The 21,285-nt window shown below is 43.9% G+C and overlaps 1 protein-coding gene across 1 annotated transcript in view; it reads right to left on the bottom strand.

Moving 5' to 3' along the window:
- Positions 1-21,285, bottom strand: part of PFAS (phosphoribosylformylglycinamidine synthase) — a 786,527-nt gene that overhangs the window by 552,797 nt on the left and 212,445 nt on the right. The window contains exons 6-8 of the mRNA XM_069651729.1: positions 18,576-18,681; positions 9,762-9,902; positions 7,646-7,770 (exon numbers count right to left, since the gene is read on the bottom strand). Coding sequence (XP_069507830.1) covers positions 7,646-7,770; positions 9,762-9,902; positions 18,576-18,681 — 372 coding nt within the window. The remainder of the gene's footprint in view (positions 1-7,645; positions 7,771-9,761; positions 9,903-18,575; positions 18,682-21,285) is intronic.

Below are 21,285 nucleotides of genomic sequence, written 5' to 3'. Positions count from 1 at the left end.
GTCCTCTTTTGGCATACAATCTCCAGCAGCTACTTCCGCTGGACCTCACCGAGCAACCATTCAGAGATATGCACTGCGATCCCGTGGGAGGATTTCCAAGAGTCACCAGTTCTAATCAAGGTGTCAAATGGACCACATTACTGACCTCTGGATGTGTAACCCCAACAATGAGGAGTCCCGTTGAGGAGATGGTACAGCGATGGAGAGCCTGCGTGTGTCATACCGTATTTATCCCAATGTACTAGTGAAGGAACTTTGTTTGCAACCCACAAACTATTGTCCCAAGGACCTGGCTCAAAACTCGAAGAGGATCATCATCGAATAGCACCAGGGACACAATGTTATACTATATCTCTGCTAGTTGGAATGTTGATTATATATATAATATATACAGACACAGACACAGACAGACAGACAGACGGACTGTCTGTCTGTCTGTCTGACACACACACACACACACACACACACACACACACACACACACACACACACACAATGGTTACTCAGGCTTTTCGAACAACATGCCACGAGATGGATGGGCCTACAGCCTAGCCCTGAGTACACAGTGAAAACCCATATTTGCACCTGTCCTGGCAGTATGCGTGCATTTTCAAAAGTAGCCGACTGCTGGGTGTTCGCCCACTTGCCCCAGGATTTGTCATCACGATTCCCTATTGCACAGATCCCCTTTTAGTGGGGGTGCAGGGGGGTCAATATTTGGATCTCAAGCTGGACTCCCAGTCACCAGGCCCAAAACCCTGTAGAGATGTTCAGTCCCTGTTGGGGGCCACCAAATTTCCCTGTGCCGTCCCTGGTACACCGGAAACCCACTGCCCTCCACCTATCATCCCTGGCGGCGGGCCTCTTGTGTTATACTAACCAAGGGTCTGTGTTCATAGGAAACAGCAGATGCCTGTATTATATGTCCACTAACACCAGTGTAGTGATCAATAATTTACATTTGCTTCTGATCGGAATTTCACATTTCCCAGGGCTGGATATACCACTTATCCCGGAAAGTATTTCATCTGTGGCGATAAGGCATACTTGTAGTTACCCATCAACTGGGCAGTGAGTTGCTACATGGGATATGCTCTGCCGGCATTGCGTTACACCACTAAATTCCCTGCACTGGCTTGCCCTAAGCAAAGTTCTTCATGGGAAAGCTTTGTCACGGCCAAAGTTACCAGCACTGGGGATTAAAATAATTATCCAAAAGGGCTACCCTCTTCTCCAGAGGGATATACAGCAATAAACACGAAAATGTGCCCACTGGGAATGAGTCAATACTGATTTCGAAACTAATGGAGGGCTAAGCTTCCTGTAACTCTGAATGGAGGTTACGAGGTTGCAACCCTATGTTGTTCCATATTATAAGAATAAGAAACTTATCTTGAAATATCAACAAATGTTTAGCTGTTTACATCAGTATATGCATATTTACAGGATTTAATCAAAGAAATGTCATCAAAATTAATTAATACAGAAGCATCAAATAGCAATGAATACTAACCAGTACACCATTAAACAAAGAAGAGATATGACTTAATAGACTGGGATGCAAGCAAATACAAAAACAAATGAAAAACAACAAATTGATGATACTTACAAATGGCACAAAAATCGCATAAGCCAACCGTTGATCTGTCAAATAGCTGCAGGCAGCAGGAGCCTACTTTTATCCAAGAGTCAGGCTGGGAGCTAGCCCAAGCACACCAATGGTAGGGATCTGAAACATTCAAAGAGCCCACAGTTGTCCAATCCTGGACAACCACTGGTCATCACATATGTCCAGCAACAGATTTTCCAGGGCCAGAGGATGTGGACTGGGCCCATACAGTCTTAGTCCCCTCCTCTGCCACAGAGACACACACACACACACACACACACACACAACGCTCACTTGTCTGCGAAAGCAGCAGCTTTCCCCGGGAAAGAGGTTACAATATGCAGCATTTTATGACGGGCGAAGGCAGGAAGAAGGAAAAATGACAAGATAGCCAAAGAACAAGCATAACTCCCTGGCTCAGACATTGTAGGGTTCTAGCCACCCTTAGTAGCCATTTCTGGTAAATGCTAAAGTGCATGAGAAAAATATCACAAAACAGTACAATCCCACAGCTGCCACCTGCTTGTCTTAGGCACTTCGTCAAAGTAATCAAAAAGCCATCAGGCAAAAAGTTATACAGATACAAAGTATCCTAACTGCACTTCACTGTAAGGTGATGTGTGCAATTGTAAAAATACAGGAATTACAAAAGAAAGACAGTTTCTCACTACTGACATTCTAAGTGACTAAGATGTAGCACAACTATGAGCAAAATAGGCAAGAGAAGTAAAGTAGAACGCTTTACTGACCTCCAAAAGTAAGCACAGGGTACAAAAATATGCACAAAGACTGGGGCTCCCATAGGAATATATGAAGGGAAAGGTGCAAAAATAAATCTTTCCCAACAGGGGCTTATGGATCACCTGAGCAGTTTCGGATTTGCCCCCTTCATGTTCGTCAGCCTTTTAAGGGTTTATGGTCAGTTTGTGTGATACAGCAAGTGCCAAAGAGGTAGGGTATCAGCTCCCTAAAGGCCCACACAATGGCAAATCTCTTTCCACTGTGGCACGCCTTAATGCTCTGTCCTTAAGCGGACGGCTGATAAAAACATATAGGGTGTTCCCTGCCTTCGTAAACAGAGAGGACTGCGCTTATTCCAGTATCACAGGCATCAATCTGTACAATAAAGGGTGGCTGGTAGTCCGGTGCCCAGAGAACAGATGTCTGGCAAAGTGAATCCTCTAAGCTCTGAAACAACTTCTCATACTCTACAAAGTAACCTTTTGGGGTTTCTTAGGAGTAGTTAGTGCAGTCAAAAGGTGCAGCTATGGCTCCATAGTCTACCATGAAATTCCTGTAATACCCAGTGAGGCCTAAAAAAGCTCTAACTTGGGTTTGGGTGGTCGGGGTCTCCCAGTCTTGTACAACCTGTACTGTGCTGGGTAGAGGCTGAATCATTCCCCCTAGAAATACAATTCTGAGGTGGTTCACGCATTCTTCCCAAGTAGGGCTGAAGATTGCAATATAACCAAACTTTGTGAAGTGGCAGGTGTTCAGATGAATTTCTAGAATCTGGCCTGGTGGACAAATTGTAGGAGGCCACCCTGGTTATAGTGAGGGGGAATTCTAAGAGGTTAGAGAAAACCCAATCAAGGTAAACCTGGAGAGCAGTCAAGGCTATTCTCAGGAGTTTGAAAGGAGTCAGGTGTCCACAATGAGCCCGCACAGCGAAGCACACAATAATTCAATTTAGACAGGAATGTATACAAATACAGTATATATTCTAGGCCTTAAACACATACTAAAAAAAAAAGAAACAAGCAGGTGATACGATTGAGTTGTGCAAACATATTTATACAGTTCATCATAGGTTCTTAAAATGCATTCAATGACCTAAATCAACAAGTGATGCAGTAAAGATGGAACCAAGTCACAAGTGATATTATTTCCCAAATTCAGCAGTCCAATCCCTAAGAAGAATGGGGCCTTGCACCCAAAAGTCTCAACAGTCACAATTCTTCTCCACAGAACGTATCTGTAGAAGGTACGTTACTTGTGTTGCTGATTGTCCAAAGGAGAGATGGAACCAAGTTACAAGGTAAGTAAATTATGTTCTCATCTTCCAGATTGTACTACTCAGGTTTGACGATCAAAAAGCTGTGGAATGAAAAATTTGTTGTCAAGGTTATCCTATGGAGGACAGGGGGTGACAAATGCTTTGTGTGTACTTGGCACGATGTTCTTTTATCGTCAGGCATTTCAAAGCCTGCAGTTAAACGTGTTTCACAGTTCATCGAATTTATGGGGGGGGGTGTTAAAGGAAAGGGCAGATAAGTGGTTGGGTTGGGGGGGGTTCAGTATAGGTAAAAATAGGTGCTGGAAGGGGGGATTGGCGGGCCCCTCCCCTCAACCCCCCCCCCAAAAAAACCAAAAAAAACATTTGATGAACTGTCAAACACATGTAAATTGCAGGCTTTGAAATGCCTGATGATGAAATGACATGGAACCGTTTACTTGCCCCCACTGACTCCAATTTTCCCAGGTGACTGGATGGGTGGACTCGGGGGTCACTGGAGGTTGATCCTCTCGCTGCTGGTTCTGGTGAGAGGTGCCTAGGATATGTGGGTAAAAGGGTTCTTCTGGTCGGGTCCAGGAGCAGAATGCAGTTCTTGTCGATGGAGAAAGACCAGATTCACCGATGCAGGCTTCTTAAGACACTGCACAGGATGCTGGAAGGCGAGTTTCAGCGATGGACACCGCACACAGACAACGGCAGGTGTCCTTCCAGTTGCGCTTGAAGAAGTCCTTCCAGGATAGGATCCCTTGAGGTTGAAATTCGGCAGAAAAGCAACTCATACCACAAGTTGGCAACCACCAAAGTTCGACTGCAAATGCTGAGCGATGACGGTTCAAGCGAGGTAGCCCGCTAGAGAGCTTGACAGTCCACTGCGTGGTCCAAGGACACTCCTGAAGGCACCGGACGGCTGGATCCTCAAGAACACATCAAGGCTGATTGATCCCATCTGTCCAAGGGATGAAGCAGCACACAGGACGTTCGCAGATCAGGTAGTCCAACAGGGCTTCACCGATCCAGACGGCAGAAGGAATGCTGAGCCTCTACAGGAGTCTTCTTCGGATCTTCAGTCAGCTGTTCTTCTAAAAGGAGTTCTTGGCTCCAAGGTGGAACTGAAGAAATGGCTGCAGGAGTCATTCTCTTATCCAAAATCCTGGCAAGTCCAAGCCCATCAATGGAAGGATCTGCACTATTCAAACAGCCAGCAGCAGTCCAATCAGAGACAACTCGTGTTTCACCCAAGCACCACACTTGGACTCAATGGCTCAAGTGTTAGGTAGGAATTGGTGCAGTCACACTGTGCGAGACTACACAAGACACAGCGGCTTGGTATTCGGTAACCCACCTTTTGGTATAGGTCTGTACTACACAAGTTGGTAGTGTGACTGAGCAGCCAGGACTGTCTCAAGAGGGGTCAATGTGAGATGTAGAGCTGTACAGATGAAATCAGTCAATACAAGTAACCAAGAAGCACTTACACCATCAAGGTTTGTTTTAAATATATATTTATTTACACATCAGTTTTTTAGCTAAGCATTCTTTAAAAAGCCATTTGTAACAGTCAAGCGAACTTGGAATCACTTTACTAAGTCAATAAAGCTGGTGAATACTCTTTGGGTATGCTAATACATTTCTCCTATGCCCTGAAGGGACTTCAATAACAAGTATAGTATTTCATTTATCTTCAACACCAATATACTTTTTAGACTCTGTGGTTCAGGAAGGAAGGGTTAAGGAAATAGAAGGGGTAGAACATACTTTCTTGTAATGTGAAGACAGTTTGAATCCTCTAATGAAATCTAGGTAAGCCTTTACCAGCAGTAAATGTGTTCAACACATTACAACAAATTACACCTATCAGGGGACAAGCAATGCCAAAGTCAATGGATTAGAAGGGGGCCTTGAAGGAGCCAGGACAGCTAAAGTCAATTGGACCAAGTCGATAGTTCTGATGCACTTCTTGGATAAAGTCTTTCACAAAGTCAGATAGTTCAAGAAAATCACTGAAGGTACACAAGCTGTTAAGCCTGTGTAAGGGGAGTTGAAATAATCGCAAAAAGGTAAGCCAGTTCACTTCTCAAGTGAGAAAGCACAACTTATGGCAATAAGGTAAGTACCCAAAGCCCCCACAGTACCTCTGGTTTGAAGAAAGTGTTCCAGCTGGATTCCGCCTGGCTACAGCCAAGCAGACCCTTGTTCCTGGACCTCAGTTGTGGGGACAAGAGAGGACGTCTGGCGGGCTCCTGTGGCAGTACTCGGGAGTGGACTTGGTCAGCACAGATTTTTCTTAGATTTAGCAGTTTTTCATGGTTTCAGCACCTCCCAAACAGCACCGATATCCCCGGTTGGACATTCCCTTGCTCCCTCGGTCCTGGGCTCTGGATCGGGATTTCCTGCTTCTGGAGTGTCCTTAGGAGGCTCCTGGAGCTTTTGGCCCAATTTGGTCCACGGAGCACTCGATAATGGACACTCGACCCTTGGCATTGGACTTCTGTAGCACTGGAGAGGCACAGCAAGTTGGGGGTTGTGCCAAAGTGGAGTTAGTCTGGGGGCTAGTTGGTTCCACCAGTCCAAGGGGAGAAGTCGTTCCGTCCGGAGCTTCTCTGTCGATGCGAAAAAGGAGGTTAGCACAGCAGCAGGGCTTCACTGGGCACTTCGAGGTTCAGAGGATGCAGCGTGCTTCTCTTCACGATTTCTTCTTTGGATGTTGCTTCCAGTGGTCGACTCTGCCTGTAGTCCCAAGAACCTTGCCTTTTAAGCTCATTCTAATTCATTCAGAGCCCTAAGAGGTCAATAAGCCGGCAGGGGGGGCTGTCCTTTCCGGACAGCCAGCTGGCCAATCAGGACTGGTTTTGTTCAGGCACACCTAGAGACAAAGGACAGGGGAGTTTCAGGACCTTTCCACACTTCCTGTCCTTCCAGACACACTGGAGAGAGGGGCAGGCTTCAGGGCTGAAGCCTGCCAAAGACAGAACACACAAAGAGCTCAAACCTGTCTCAACCTACACAGTGAAAGCCAAGAAAGACCTTACAAACAGAAAATGGTGAAAAAAGAAGACAGGGGCCGTTTTGACAACATGGTCACCCCTGGGTGCTGTGCTGCAGCCGAGGTTTCAGCCTGCGGTAAAAATGCACACTGGTAGTAAAAAGTAAAACACTGCCACCAGCCATTTAAAGTAGTATGGGTAACAAAAATGTTACATGAGAAAGTAGCATAAAGGGGCTGCTAGATAACCCCCCCAGCACACCAGATAATATGGTGTGTAATGGACAAAGTAAAGAGGTAAGTAAGATCAATTTCACCTTAGTATTCTTGGGAACAGTAGTTTACCCAAGAAAAGGTATTTAAACCTTAAGAGAAAACCAAGGGATTTCTCTGTGACACTGCACTGAGGGTGCTGTGTGTCATTATACAAAAAGCAGATGCCCATGTAGTTTGTCAGACTCCAAAACAGAGAAAGATCCCACTCACTCAGGAGTTAAAATTAAAAAGTCCTAAATCCAGCAAAAGAGCTCGGGGGTCTCTAAGGTGGGGGGAAATTAGCATAGAAATGAAGATTCTTCCTAACCGCAAGGATAGACATACCGCCATTAACCATGGTCTTGATTTTGGGATGGGCCCAGAAGCAATATTCTTTGTACATGAAAAAGAAAGAATAGAGACGTAGAATATATCAAAGTCATGAGAGACACAGGAAAGGATACCAAACAAAACCACGAAAGAGACAAAGGAAAGTGGTGCAGTGTAAATGTTATATAAGGGGCTGAAAAAAAGGGGAATGAGACAGCGCGATGAAGCGAGAGATCAAGAGGAGTAAGAGCAAGATGGAGGGACAGAGATAGACTGGATATTGAAAGAGACGGTGGATGGGAGTAATTGAACAGAACCACATAAATTAGGGTAGCTGTTTAAGAGAGGGAGCAATCCTGCAGTATAAAATAAAAGGTGTTAGGAGACAGAAAGAGCAATGTGAGATGTGCATTGTTGAAAATAAAGAGTGTGCTTTGAGCACATCACTCACCAGTTGGGAAGTTGTGCGTCTCAGCTGTGAAGATGACGTGACGAGTGGACTGGTGTCGCTCGAAGGGGCTGGCCTGGGAGGGATCTGTTGGGTACAAGGACAGCACTTCTCTACCCTGAATCCCACTGAAAAGGAAATACAGACAATCAAGAGATCCAACAAACCTTTAATGGGCAGCTCCTGTTGAAATAAAACTATCAAGGGAGCAAGCTATACAGCGATGGAAAGAACGTGCACATTTAGGGATGCTACAGTCCATATAGGTACATTAAACTGATACATGTCATTACTGTGCAAATAAAATCACTGTGAATACCCAAAATATCGAACATTTTTGTTTCACATGTTTCCACTTTTTCCTCACAAAAGCAGAGGGGGTCTGTGGGGGCGACTGCAGCCTCCCCACACCCCGTTCCTAATGAATACCTCTACCCCACAACCCACCTATATTTGCAACAATAAGTGAAAAAATGGCATTTTAAAAGTCCCATGCTTTCAGCCTCGCAGTGGTGGGGAAGTGAACATTTTTGTATGATACCCATTGAACAAAAGAAGGTGCTGCGGTCTGTTGGTACCAGCAGACTAAACCAATTGCAAAGGACACTTATCCGTTCCAGGAATAGGGTTTGAATTAAGCTAGCTGTATAAAGAGAAGGGAGGAAGTGAACATTGCTAGTAACAGTTCAGATATAAAGGCGTGATCTACTTCTGACACAGCACTGCATCATAGCTAAGGGAAAGACTGGCTACAACACTAGCACAAGGTGGACTGACTGTGCACCCAGTAGGAATCACAAGACGCTTTCCTTGGAACAGAGGACAAAGTAAAATGAGAACGTATTTTTAAAGCAAATTCTTCAGAGTTACAGGTGGGGACCCACAAGTGGCTGTAACTTTACTCTTGTCCAATATACTTTATTATTTTACCATGACATTTTACAACTACGTTGACAACGCCTAAAGACTTCGATCTGGATGGAAATACTAACTGGGTAAGTCATCAGCTAGATAACGAGAAATAGTCTAAAATTTTATGTGCAAAAACTAAGAATGTTCTGTGCCAAGTTCTTTCTCCTACCAAATCCAAATATTGAATTACTTTGCCTCACCCAGATAAGATTTCTGTATGGTAATTTTTTAGGTTCATCCATGTAGTTAGTAGTGATATTGCAGTATTTCCAAAATGCATAAGCCATGACTCTTCTTAGGCTCTCCAGACTAAAACCCACCTCAAATGCTCTTAGAAACTGCAGGTGAAAGACACAGATAAGTTTAAGGTTGATTGCTTTTGCCCATGAAATTCAGGAAATATGTTCCAGTCCACTCTGATTCAGCTGATGATCTAGTCTTAGTTCCAAAGACGTGCTATGTGAAAGGTGGATGACGCCGCTTCTCAGGATAAATATCTATATTATGGAACTGTAGTCCTCTTTCCTGATGTAAATTGGATTATTTAAAATTCAGGAAACTACTGAAAAAGGCTTCAGCCAAAAAGGTACTCAAATGAAATTCAAGGCGGTTAACTCCCAGCAGAAATGTTCAGCTCGAAGGTACCCTTAATAAGTACGTTAGCGCTTTACAGATATTTTAAATTCAATGTTTAATGTGAAGGCACAATCAGACCAGCACTCCTCAGAATCAGACCATGAACAACTTCCCCTTTTAATCTGCAGTCTTAGAAATGAAACATGAACGTAGAACAGTCTGTGGAAAGAGACAATGCAACAAAAGAATATAGAGTTGCATGCTTATCTTAAGCGTATGGTTTGCTTGTTCTCGAGTTCCTCGCCAGTTTGGGGTGGAATGTTCGGATCTAGTCACTGTACGATTTATGATCTTGAATACCTGCAGGTCACCCTGTGCTCCAATTTAAAGTGCATCTATTCTCTGCATAGGCCTTCAGTATGAGGACATCCTTGTGGTGTCCAGCACCAACAAAATACATTGCATATCTGTATCCAGCACCACATACAAAATGACGTATTGTTCTATTAATACTGATTTGCAGGCTTGAGTGAAAATGCCCAAGTACTTGGTTACTGGTTAGGGCAGTCCTCCAAATGCATCAATAGACTGGGAGAACAGCAGAGGAGCGGGAACAAAGCTAGTCACTCACCTGCTGTTGTCGCAAAACTTTATGACATTGTTTGGATTGCTGCTTTCCTGGGTTTTCATGATCATATCAAAGAGAGATGCCTCCTTCTCCTCCCCATCAAGCAGGAGGTGACCCTTGAAAAACCAGTGCCGACTGTGCTCACTGACAAAGAAAGCAAGACAGATAGTTGGTGTGGACTTACAGGAGGTGAAATGTTTCTGGGTTAAAACAAGTTAAGCACAATGAAATGGATAAGCAAGTAAAAAGGAACACAGAAGAGTTGAGACCTTCAAATAAGGAAGCAAGACAGAACAACCAAGCAGAAGCAATTTCATTGTGCTGCAACCAGTCATATTAAAAGTGGCGCGTAGCCAGACTGAACAAATCCAGGTCTAGGTGTCGACAGAGCACAGCTTTCTGTACGTTTTATACATGGCTCACTTGATGAAGATTATCCATTTCAGCTTCTCCCCACCAGCCCCCTGGCTATAGCTACATCAGTCTATAATCTTCTACCGGAGAAGCTGCTCAATTTCTGCAAAATATTAAGCTGGGTTAGGAACAGCACCCACAAAAGGCGTGTGCATAGAGATGTGTACTCAAAGTGCCCTGCTTCTTACACAACAGCTTCCCACTGTTTTGTGGCCACTATTTTTGCTAAACGCACAAACATCCAATGCAAAGTTACGTACCTTTAACACCAATTTTGCAGCACACTTCTGTGCAGCATGCATTTGTTATAGACCCAAATGTTTTACACAAAGCAACAAGCCACACTTTTAGGGAGGTTTTTCAATAGGCCTCTCGTGAGGGGTGTGAAGAGACCTATCCCAAGGGGCAAAATAAAATGTCCGCCACGCGAGAACAACACACTCTCAAAGGCTAAGGTAGCAGAGCAGTCAGACGCCACTCTTAGAAGGGGGTAGGAGGTACCAAAGTATAATTAATCCCAGACACACATGCAATAAAATGCACCATACAATATACTGTAAAAAGATAAACATTTATTTAGTATTTCATTATGATGAACACACTGTCAAATAAGTACTTCAAATTACAAACGAAAGTTGTTAAGGAGAATTTTCCTTACGTCCTGTGGTCAGGGTATTTAGGTATGTCTTCCTGGCAGAGGTAGCAGTGTCTCATACTGTATGCATAAGCTTGTTAGAAAAGGTTTTGTTTTTGCATCTTTCCCTACATAGATTTATATACAACAGTTTTCTTTTTGATACTTTTTTAACCCTGTCCTGATTTTTTGGGAAGTATGTAAACCCTTCTGCTTTACTTCCCTTGCCTGTTTTGCTCTTTATTTTGGGGAAACTGACTAGATCTTAAGACTGCCATTGCAGAGACCAAGTTTCTCTTTATGAATTTGTGTACTGTTACAATTGCACATATCACTTTATAGTGATGTACAGTTAGGATAAATTGTCTCCTCATAACTTTTTATACAGTGGCTGTTTAGTTACTTTGAGTATGCGCCTAAAACAAACTGGATGCAGCTGTGATATTTTTACCTGTGTGTTATTTTACTCGTGCACATTTGCTTTTACCGCGTATGGCTACTAAAGGTGGTTAGTACCCTAAAATGGCCGTGCCACATGATGTTTCGCTTGTTCTTTGACCATATTGTTCTTTGGCCTTCTTCCTGCCTTGACAGATAAGGAAATGTCACCTATAGAAATCCCTTTCCCAGGGAAAGTTGTGGCTTTTGCAGGCTAAGGGGCATTGTGTGTTGTGCGCACACAAACACGCACACCAGAGGAAGGGGTTGGGTTTGTCTAGTCCCAGTCCACATCTCTGGTGCCATCATGTCTGTTGCTGGGCAATCATTGGCTATCCAAAACGATTTAGAAACTTGTGAGGGTCTTGAACTGGACTCAAAATGGGATATACATTTCTCTTTGGATCACAATCATCATGATTAAAAATGTAAACAATTCACAAGCCGCTGGTCCAGATGGATTACCCAATCTTGATGTAAAAAAATAATTAAATCATGTGGGCTAACATCTTGAATGCTTGTTTATCTACGGTCTTAAGCAGTAAAACAATCCCTACTTCCTGGCAGACTGTTTGTGGTTGCAATATTCCAAAAGGGCAATCGCCAAAACCCTGCAAATTATCGTGCAGTTACTCTGCTAGACACTAGTTAAAAAATGTTTTAATCTCTGTTTCTTAAACAGATGGAGTTTTTAGCATCTGGGACAGGCAGGATGGACATCCACCAGTCTCGCTTTCAAAAAGGGGTAGGCATTGGACTTAATGGCCTTCTGCACATTAATACAAAAACAAGGCTGTAGCCTCCTTGTTATGTGGGGTAGAATTCTTACATCTGAAGGATTTGTATTGGAATTGATTAGAGGGGATCCTCTGGGGAAGGGAATCTGCCCTACCGAACTCCACTTCCTGCATAGTGATTCGATTTGAGTTGGGTTCTTACGTCACTGGTAGTCACAATTAAGTAGCAAAACATTCTTTTATTTCAGAAAATGTGGGACTGCCTGGCACATTCTTTGCATTCATAAGTGAATTTCTTAATGAAGATAACAGATTGAGGTTCTCACAGCTTGGGTTGATCCTTGTGATCGAAATCTTTCCGATTTGGCTGGGACTAGGGAGGATCTAATGGTTAAACCGCTCAGGATAAAAAAATCCCTTTGGGATGCAGGCTGGTGCTAAACTTCAGAATCAGTTTCTGCTTACAGGTGATTTTCTGACCTGGCCTTAATGGAGAAGATAAATTGTATTTCTCCATACTTAAGTGTCCATCTAAATGTGTACGTACACATTCATGCGGATAAGACTAAACTTGCATAAGACCCATGAAATAATTGGATGTAGAATGAATTTAAAATATGTATTACGGCTTTGTAGGCCACGTCACTCTCCTCGTAGTATAGATATCTTGGAACACTTGATTCTGTTAAGCTGCATGAATTACAGATAATATTTCAGAGTTTTGTTTTTGAGACTTCATCTTTGCATACTCACATTTTTAGAATGTAATTTTAAATGGGCAGCAGATATCGGATTATTGCACCAACTAATTTTATAACAAAAATGTTAAAACATATCAATCATCCTTAACTTTGAGTGTATTTGATCTACTTGGAAATGAGTTGGTGTCATGTATTTTACCATTTCTATTTTGCTTATATTTGGATTGTATTTTTGTAATTTTCTATATGCAAATTGCACAATGAGCTGTGTGAAAAGTTATTTTGTGTAACTATATCACACAAAAAAAACGACTTTGCTTACCTATGTTTTTTATCTGCTTAGTGTGCTTAATAAATAGTTGCATTTTATACACTTCCATAGCTAACTGGAATTACTGGCGTCGCTTTGCGTGGACTCATTGAAGCCATAAAGCACTATCACACCCTTCCTGAGACTAAGCCTTGCTGTGCTGCTACCTTGAATGGGCTTGGCCAACTTCTCAGTGTCTTCCCCATTTACCATAATAGATTACTCCCCCCCCCCGCTCGTCCACCTAACCCCCGACCCAAAAAAAAGAAAAAATCCCACCAAGGCTGATTTTGGAAATCCATCTTAACAGGGAGACTTCGGTAGAAGTCACCTAGCCCACCAAAATTAGGACGGTCAACCAACAAAATAAATAGATTGGTAAAAAATAAAGTGGATCCTAAAAAGAACCTAGAGAATTCCCAAAAATGAAATGGTCTTAATCAAGACGCATAAAGAAGTAGAATCAGTAGCCAGGAAGATGGCAACAGGAGCACAGAGGAAACTGAACAAGGTTCCAGGTCAGCTCAGAGGAGCAAGAAGGGGAAGCCAGCAAGAAGTGGTCCCATGATGGGATAACAGCAGGAGGCGACTCATGACTTCTCAAAACCAGAGCTAAGTCACAGCAGGCGCAAACCATCAGCAGGAAGACCCCTACCTTAATGCAGTTGGGCCAGAAAGATTTGCCTAGGAGGCTGCAGTACAGACCAGGATGATTCCCCACATAGTAACAGCTGGGAGGATGGAAGGAAGCTCGGCAAGAGTCCAGCATGGGATTCCACCAGCAGAGAGGGAGCAGGGAGCAAGAACAAGGAGCCATGGTACAGCCAGTATGGACACAACAGGATTCTGAGCAGCAATTTCCCCCATAGAGCTCTGGTTCTCTCTAGGCTAGATTACTGCAACAGCCTTTTTTCTTAATCTCCTCTTCTTCTCTGCGATCCCTTCAGCTAATCCAGAATAGGGAAGCAAGACTTCTCCTTGGTCTCAAGCCCAAGGACTGCATATCTCCCCAGCCTTAAAAACTCTCTGCAGTTGCTGAGATTGGGACCAGGGCCCTTATGTGTTCTCTTGGGACCTGGTCTCCCAATCCCAACCACCTTCAGCCTCCTAACACTCCCAGCACTTGCCTTGGCACCCACTGGCATATGCTACCACTGGCCTGCACTTACTTATTGGCATCTGACCACCCACTTAGGCACTTACAGCTGCTCATCCCTAGCACTTCTCTCTTGGTACACCTAGCACGTTCCTCCCCACCCCCTTACCTCTACTCTCGCTCTCTACACTTGCACGTTCTGAATGTTCACAAGGCCTAGTAGGTATGCCTCCATCTTTCATTGTCATATTGGATTTTCTTTCCCATGTTCCCTCCCTGTTGCCATGTGGGCGTTTTAAAACACAATTTACTTGATGTATAAGCTCCTTACAAATGCACAATAAATAAAATCATCCAGGAGTTCAGGTACACAATCTGAGAAACACACAGGGTCTCTTACCAATAATGTATTAAATCTGGGACAAGCCCAAGATAGCCCACCAATTGCATCACAGATGAGGATACAAAGGTTTTGGGAGCCAGCCAATCAGGCTGTCTCAGAAACCACCAAACAGTCATTACTCCACTTAGGGGAAAGTCTGTAGGAGTTTTAAACAGTGTACATCAATTTAAAATAAAAGCTATTATACTGGTGTGGTCGTAAGATGAGCCTACTTCAGCAAAAAGGCCATTTTGGCTGTGCCTAATGGTCCGCATAGAGAAAGGTATGGCCTAAAAAATGGAAGGGAGTAGGGCATCAAAAACACGTAAGTACCCCAATGACGAACAAAGAAAGTGCTTTGGGCTACCATTGGGTGTAGCCGAAACTAAATCACACCAACATCCAAGTCATCTCTTCAACACACTTTAAGGGTGACAGTCACACTGGGACCCAATGGGGGACTTGAAAAGCATCCCTGCTAGCCCTTTGCAATTCTTTGGACCACATAACAGAAAAAAGGTTGCAGGAGGACTTCTACTGAAGCTATTCTAGCCACAAAAGAGAAGTCAAAGAAACATGGAAACCAGCAAAAATGTAGAAGTGTCGGAAAGTTAGGGAAGCAAAATCCTCAAATAAAATTCTGCAACAACAAACCCTTACTCCCCTCTGGAGTGCTTTGACTACACCCATTAGTTACCAGGCTCCCAGATGTTAGTTCAGCATAATGCATGCCAAAATTCATCTGGCCTTGCTCAATTCGCTTTGAGATTATATAAATAGGCTAGACTATTTTACAGATCAAACAGAGTCATTCTGTCATATAATGTCTGCATTCTAGTAGAATTTGAGGTTTGTAAACATCATTGTTTACTCTGTCTGCTTCATATGGACACACAAAGCACTTTCGGTGCAACAGGAATTCCCGCTGTAGTGACAGACCGTTCACGTCCATACCATCCTCAAATCGGGGGTTAAGGATTTTTTGGTAGCAATATTCACTGTGGTCATTTACTTATGGATCAGAGTAAATGGACCTTAAATCAAATCTTTACGCATGGATGATTAATCCATTCATCCCTCAACAATGCTTAAATCAGTGCGATTTTGGCAATCCCGCAAGGTTGAGCGTACTGCTACTTTGTATCCGGCAAGACCCGCGCAACACACTATGCAATAAGTCTTTCTGAAGAAATCTATATTTATTTATTTATTTTTTAAACAGCTGAAATAACTATTTTGCTTTCTATATGCAATACAATTGCAGGACAGATACAAGCAGACACTTTGTTTGGAACTTTTGCCAAAGGAAAGACTTGGACTCCTTCAACCTATTGTTTACAGAAACTTAATAGGCTGAAAGGGTCATGAAGATATCCTGTACTGTCAACAAAATTATTTTCTAGTTGAAGAGGGACGTCAAATTCTGAATACTCAAGTTATTCAGGGCAACTTTTTTTTTTTAGAAGTGCCCTTACATAATTACTTTGACGTTAGCCTTGAATCCAAAGAACCTTTGAGGCAGCCAGTAGAATGGCATCACTGACATAACACATGCAGAAGAGTCACACGGGGCATCCCAACGATTGCAGCAATATTAGTCCTGCGCACAAGGAGCCGTAAAGAACCTCTTTGTGATGACATCACTGACCTTTGGCCTGCATCTAAGTAGCCATGGCAACAGCCCCACAATTTATTTATTGTTCACTTGTTAGGCGCATATACAGGAAGCAAATATGGTTTCAAAGCACCCACAGGGCAACAGGGAGGGCACAGGGGATGATAGACAATGTAATTACAACAATGATTAAATAAATACAACAATATGAGAAGAGACAATAGGGGAGGGGGAAGACTGAGTGTTCAGAACGTACAATTTCAGAGGGGAGAGGGGTAAGGGATAGGTGCTGTGGTGGCCCATGGAAAGCAGCAGGTGAAGTGCTATGAAGAGAGGTAAGTGCAACCTCCAGTGGTAGAAGGCGAGTCGTGGCAAGTGCGGAGGATTGACAACAGCTGGCAAGATAAGATGTGGGAGGTGAGGGCCACGAGGATGCATAAGGGCCCAGCATACCAATAAAGCTACTGTGCGATTAGCAAGGGAGAGAGGGAGGGAACGTCGAGTTAAAGAGGAAAGTCTTGAGGCTTGAGGCTTTTCCGGATCTTACGAAGATCCTGCTCAATGCAAAGAGGGATGGGAAGGCTGTTCCAAAGAAGGGAGCCAGCTGAGGAAAGTGATCGACCACCTGCCCTCTATTTAGCAAACCGCTTTACACACAAGGAGTTAGTACCAGAGGAAAACAGGTGTGTAGAGGGGGAATTTTTGTCAGAAAGAGTTGCAAACAGAGTGGACCCCAGCCCCATATAGCCTTGTGTACGATGCAGAGTGATTTGAATATAATCAGTGCTGCGATTGGGAGCCAGCGGAGACTTTGTAGGGCAGGCGATATGCGGTCCCTGGGCTTGAGGCCAAGGATAAGTCTTGCTGCCCTATTCTGGGTTAGCTGGAGGGGTCGCAGAGTAGAGAAAGGTAGATCAAGGAGGAGGCTATTGCAGTAGTGATTGCTGAATTTACTTAGGAACCACATTCTAGCATCTAAACTGACAACACTAGAACTAATTACCAATTTGGCGTTAAGACACTAAAAAAACGACACATTGCAAAATACGTCCATGGAAAAACAATCAGTCAATGTCGGGGTCCTCGAATTGGCTCACCTGTAGTTTCTTAATCGCAGACTTCTTTGGGAGTTTTCCTTGCCATTTGGGCAGCGTGTCATTAAGAAAAGGACAAGCCTCTCCAGACGCCACCCTGCCCGTGAGGGGTCCCAAGTCGGGTGACCTCTGGAGAAACCGCCAAAGAAATCCAGGAAAAACCTTTCAGAGGAAGGAAAAAACCTGGGTTGTATGTCAAGGTGAACAAGATCTAGGAGCGTGCAGCTAGACTCCCAGGACGGCAGGATTTCACAGTAAGTTGGTGGTAAGCAAGCAGAAAGAAGCAGTCCCAGTAGAAGGAGAACAAAGTACAACAGTGGAAGGCAACCAAGGCGGCGGCAAGAAAGGCAACGGTGGAGAAACAAGGAGAAAGAGAAACAAGGAAACGGAGCGCTGAGCAAGGCAACATATTATCGAGCGTTGAGACGCGAAAGGAAGCATCTGCAGTGAGCATTAATGGACGCGACTTGTGCTGTCGCTGCCAATCCGCAAAAGAGTAGACCACCCACATCATTCCCGTGCAGAATGGCAAGGAGCCATGTTGAAAGTAAAAATGGGCTCCGCGATGCGAACTTCCAGGAGGTCCAAAGCGACCGGGATGGTAGAACATTTCTCAGAGTACCTCAAGGAAAGGCAATCCTGGAGGGGTCTCCACTGAAGCACATTGTACTACCTCGAAAGCAGTTAGTAACTCAGCTTCTGACATGGCGTCTGGCAACAGATTTGGCCACATCCCACCGGATGATGCAGCCCGCATGGAATTCAGTTGACACTCCTTCGTTGACCCATCAGATGATTAATATTGGCTCATTCTTTACACTTTTCCAATAACTGAAGATTTTGGCAAGGCCAAAAGAAATCTGAAGCAGCAAAAGGAGTCTGAAAGTTCCACACTTTCTTAAAATAAGCAGAGGCCTGTTCCTTTCTGGAAGCACTATAACTGGGAAAAATTACCCAACTCTGTGCTAGTGGAATAGGACCACCTTCTGGACTTTGGTCCATGGACCTTTTGGAGATTATTTTGCTGTGGTTTATTTCAAATGTAAACTATATTTTGTAGTCTGCCTCAAACTGTTTGATTTCATCCTTTCAGTGTGTTTGCATGAGCTTTTTTAAGAATTGTATTTTGTTGTTCAGCACTTTGATAAAGTTATGCTACTGTTCCCTCTAAAAGTAAGTTAAAACAGCAATTTAATCATATGATTTGACACTAAACCTGAAAATATTTATATATTTTAAGGTGGTACCATGGGCAGACAGAACCTCCTTAGCAGGGTCTAGAGTCTTATCAACCCAGAGAGAATGAATGGAGAATGAATGAGCCAGCACATCAAACAATTCCTTTATTTCATCTTCACTTACACCAGTCCGAGGGACAAAAGAAAACTAAAATCACCTGTTGGACTGGGCCAAATCGAAGCACTCAACACTGGTGGGATTCCGTTTGACTTTCTGGAAGAGTGCAGTGTAAAAATCCATATCCCAGGAGTCGAACGCCAAACCTGAAGGAAACCACAAAAAACAGGTAAAGCAAAAACGGAAGCGCCATTATGGGAGTGCAGGAAAGGTAGGGAAAGTTTATGTATGGTCTGGCAAGTTATGGAGAGAGTAATGAAGTTAAAAGGTAAAAAAAAAGTCATACAGCAGGGTTGCAAAGAGAATTGAGGAAAAGTAAAGTTAAAACAGAAAGGAAAACATTAAAGAAGTTAAGATTACTTGGAGAAGAGAGGAAGGACAATGGAGAAGGCGAGGATGAAACAAAAGCCTAGAGAGTGAGAAAAGAAGTGAAGGTCGGGAATGAGGAAAAGGAGGAGAGAAATGATGGGTGAGATTAGGAAATAGGAAACTGAATAAAGAAACAATGGGGAAGGGAGAAGAGGGTAAGGAGAGCGGGTTGGGAATGAAAAATAGGGTAATTGCCAGAGTCTTCTAACCATTTCCATTTATAATGTATTAAAGGGCCCAACTATCAGACTAAAACCCACTGAAAAGGGCCAGCTGGGAGTAACCCCATCTACTGCACTTGTACATCAAGACGATTTGGATCTGTAACTCGAGAGCATTGATAAGTCAAGTGTCTGTGCTTTAAAAGGCTAAATATGGTTTTTAAACCACACATGGAGTTTTCTCTCAGACCCTATTTCTAGGACACAGATATAGCAAACTACTGGGTTTACAGAACATGAGTTCCTGACTCTCCACAAATTCCAGATTGACTTTTAGTGAGGCTCACAAGCCTCAAACACTATGACCCCCAAGTCTCAATTTTAAGTCTATTGTATAGTAGGACTCAATGGCTCAACATTAACCCATGGGAGCAACTCTGAGACCTGCAATGGGGCCCTGTGAGCAATTATGACCGAAGGAAAACCTCCAGTATGAATAGAGATTGGAGAGGCGAGTAGTGACATCACAAGCCGAGGAGGTTGCAGATCGGTTCTGGGTGGCCTAGCTCACCATGGGAGCATTGCAGCTAGGGAAGACTAGAGCAAACACCTAAAGGGGAGACTCCATCAATAGGAGATCCCAATGAAGAAACGAAGACACTTGCTCCAGTAAAATGCCTCTAGAGTGGAGTCCACAGAACTACAGCAAAGATGGTCACAGTTGTCATTCGGATGGACAAGGTCAGCAAAAGAATACCTAAACCCCAAAAGAATGGGCAGGTGAGACCAGCTATCGGGAAAGAGTTTATCCTGATCTATTTTAGTGGGATTGTTTTCCCCTAAAGCAGTGTAGCCGACGTAGGTTGATCATTGGGCATACGATTTCTTACTGCTATAAAATGGATAATTAAGTGGCTTAAACCCGGTCTTTGTGGCTCACTGCCTCTGTTGGCAGTCTTCCTCATGCGCAGAGTAGGAATTGGCCAGTGCCTTTGAGTGCTTGGAACTGGTTTGGACCAGGAAAGGAGACCTAGATACCCTAATCCACATCTAAACTGAAACAGTGTTACGACTGTATCCTGTGACGCCCCGATGCGTGTCCCGTCGCTTGCTACGGCATTTTTCTCGTACACCCCTGAACTCCCTTTCTCGGATAAACAGTGGGGACCCCCTAAGCACACATAACAAGGAGAGTTATAGCTCTCCACAAAGGTGTGTGGTGCTTTACGGCACCTTTTTATTTGCATTGGCAGCTGCCCTGGAAATTAGCTGCTTGAACTACACTACCCAGAAAACCTGCTAATGTGTGTAGTTCAGAGGCGTTAGCATGTGAGCCTCGTTTTGCGATGGTTCCGCCTCCTGGTTCATTTAATCTGGGCGGTTCTCGGAACGCTGCTTCCATTTACAGTTACAGCCGGCACTTTTCGAAGTTATTACTTCTGTGTCACTTCGCTTACTCATACCTTTCTTGTGTACCCGACCCTTTTATTTGCACAGACTTCCTTGCCATTTGATTTTGCCTTGGCCACCGCCCGCCTGTGTACCAGACCCTCTTGCCTGCTAACAGACTTCTGGCCTCTAATTGTGCTATTGTTACTGCCCGCCTGCGCATCTGTTACACTTACCTGCTCACGGACTGCCAAACTTTTGGGACGCTTTGCTGCTTGTGCACCACCCCGAAACTAGCGCGACCCTCGTGCCGCCCGTGTATAGCTACCTTACTAACCAAACCTATTTTTTGTGTTATAATTTCTTTGTGTTCTGGACTCATTCAATCATTGCTACCTCCACCAGTGGTAAGGTCCTGTTTCAAGTCTATTTTCCTTATTGGTTTTGTTCCTCATTAGACTAGTACCTGATGTTTTCTTCTGTTCTGTAGGTTGCTTCTAGTCTCTCACATTGCATAAGGGGAAAACTGCTAAGGTATTCCATTAGAGGATAGGAACTGGGGAGGAAGGGATCTATCCTATCTGAAAACTCACCTCTTGTCCTTCCTTTGCAGCTGGGTCCGTGGTGGTGCGTTCTCCCCGCTCTTGAGTGATCGGTCCCCTTGTCTGGTACCTCGCACAGCAGAGGGTGGAGTTATCTACCCTCACAGAGAGGAGGCTCGGGTGGAGGCTCCAACCCGAGCTCTTCAAGCAAATACCCAGTTGAGGTCCTGGTCTGTTGTCACGTGCTCCCCTCAACGGTGAGTAACATATCTGAGATGGCTACGATTGC

The sequence above is a fragment of the Ambystoma mexicanum genome, chromosome 3p (genome assembly GCF_040938575.1).
Source record: "Ambystoma mexicanum isolate Mex_15411 chromosome 3p, UKY_AmexF1_1, whole genome shotgun sequence".
Classification (NCBI taxonomy): Eukaryota; Metazoa; Chordata; class Amphibia; order Caudata; family Ambystomatidae; genus Ambystoma; species Ambystoma mexicanum.
This window is presented reverse-complemented; position numbering and strand designations above follow the sequence as displayed.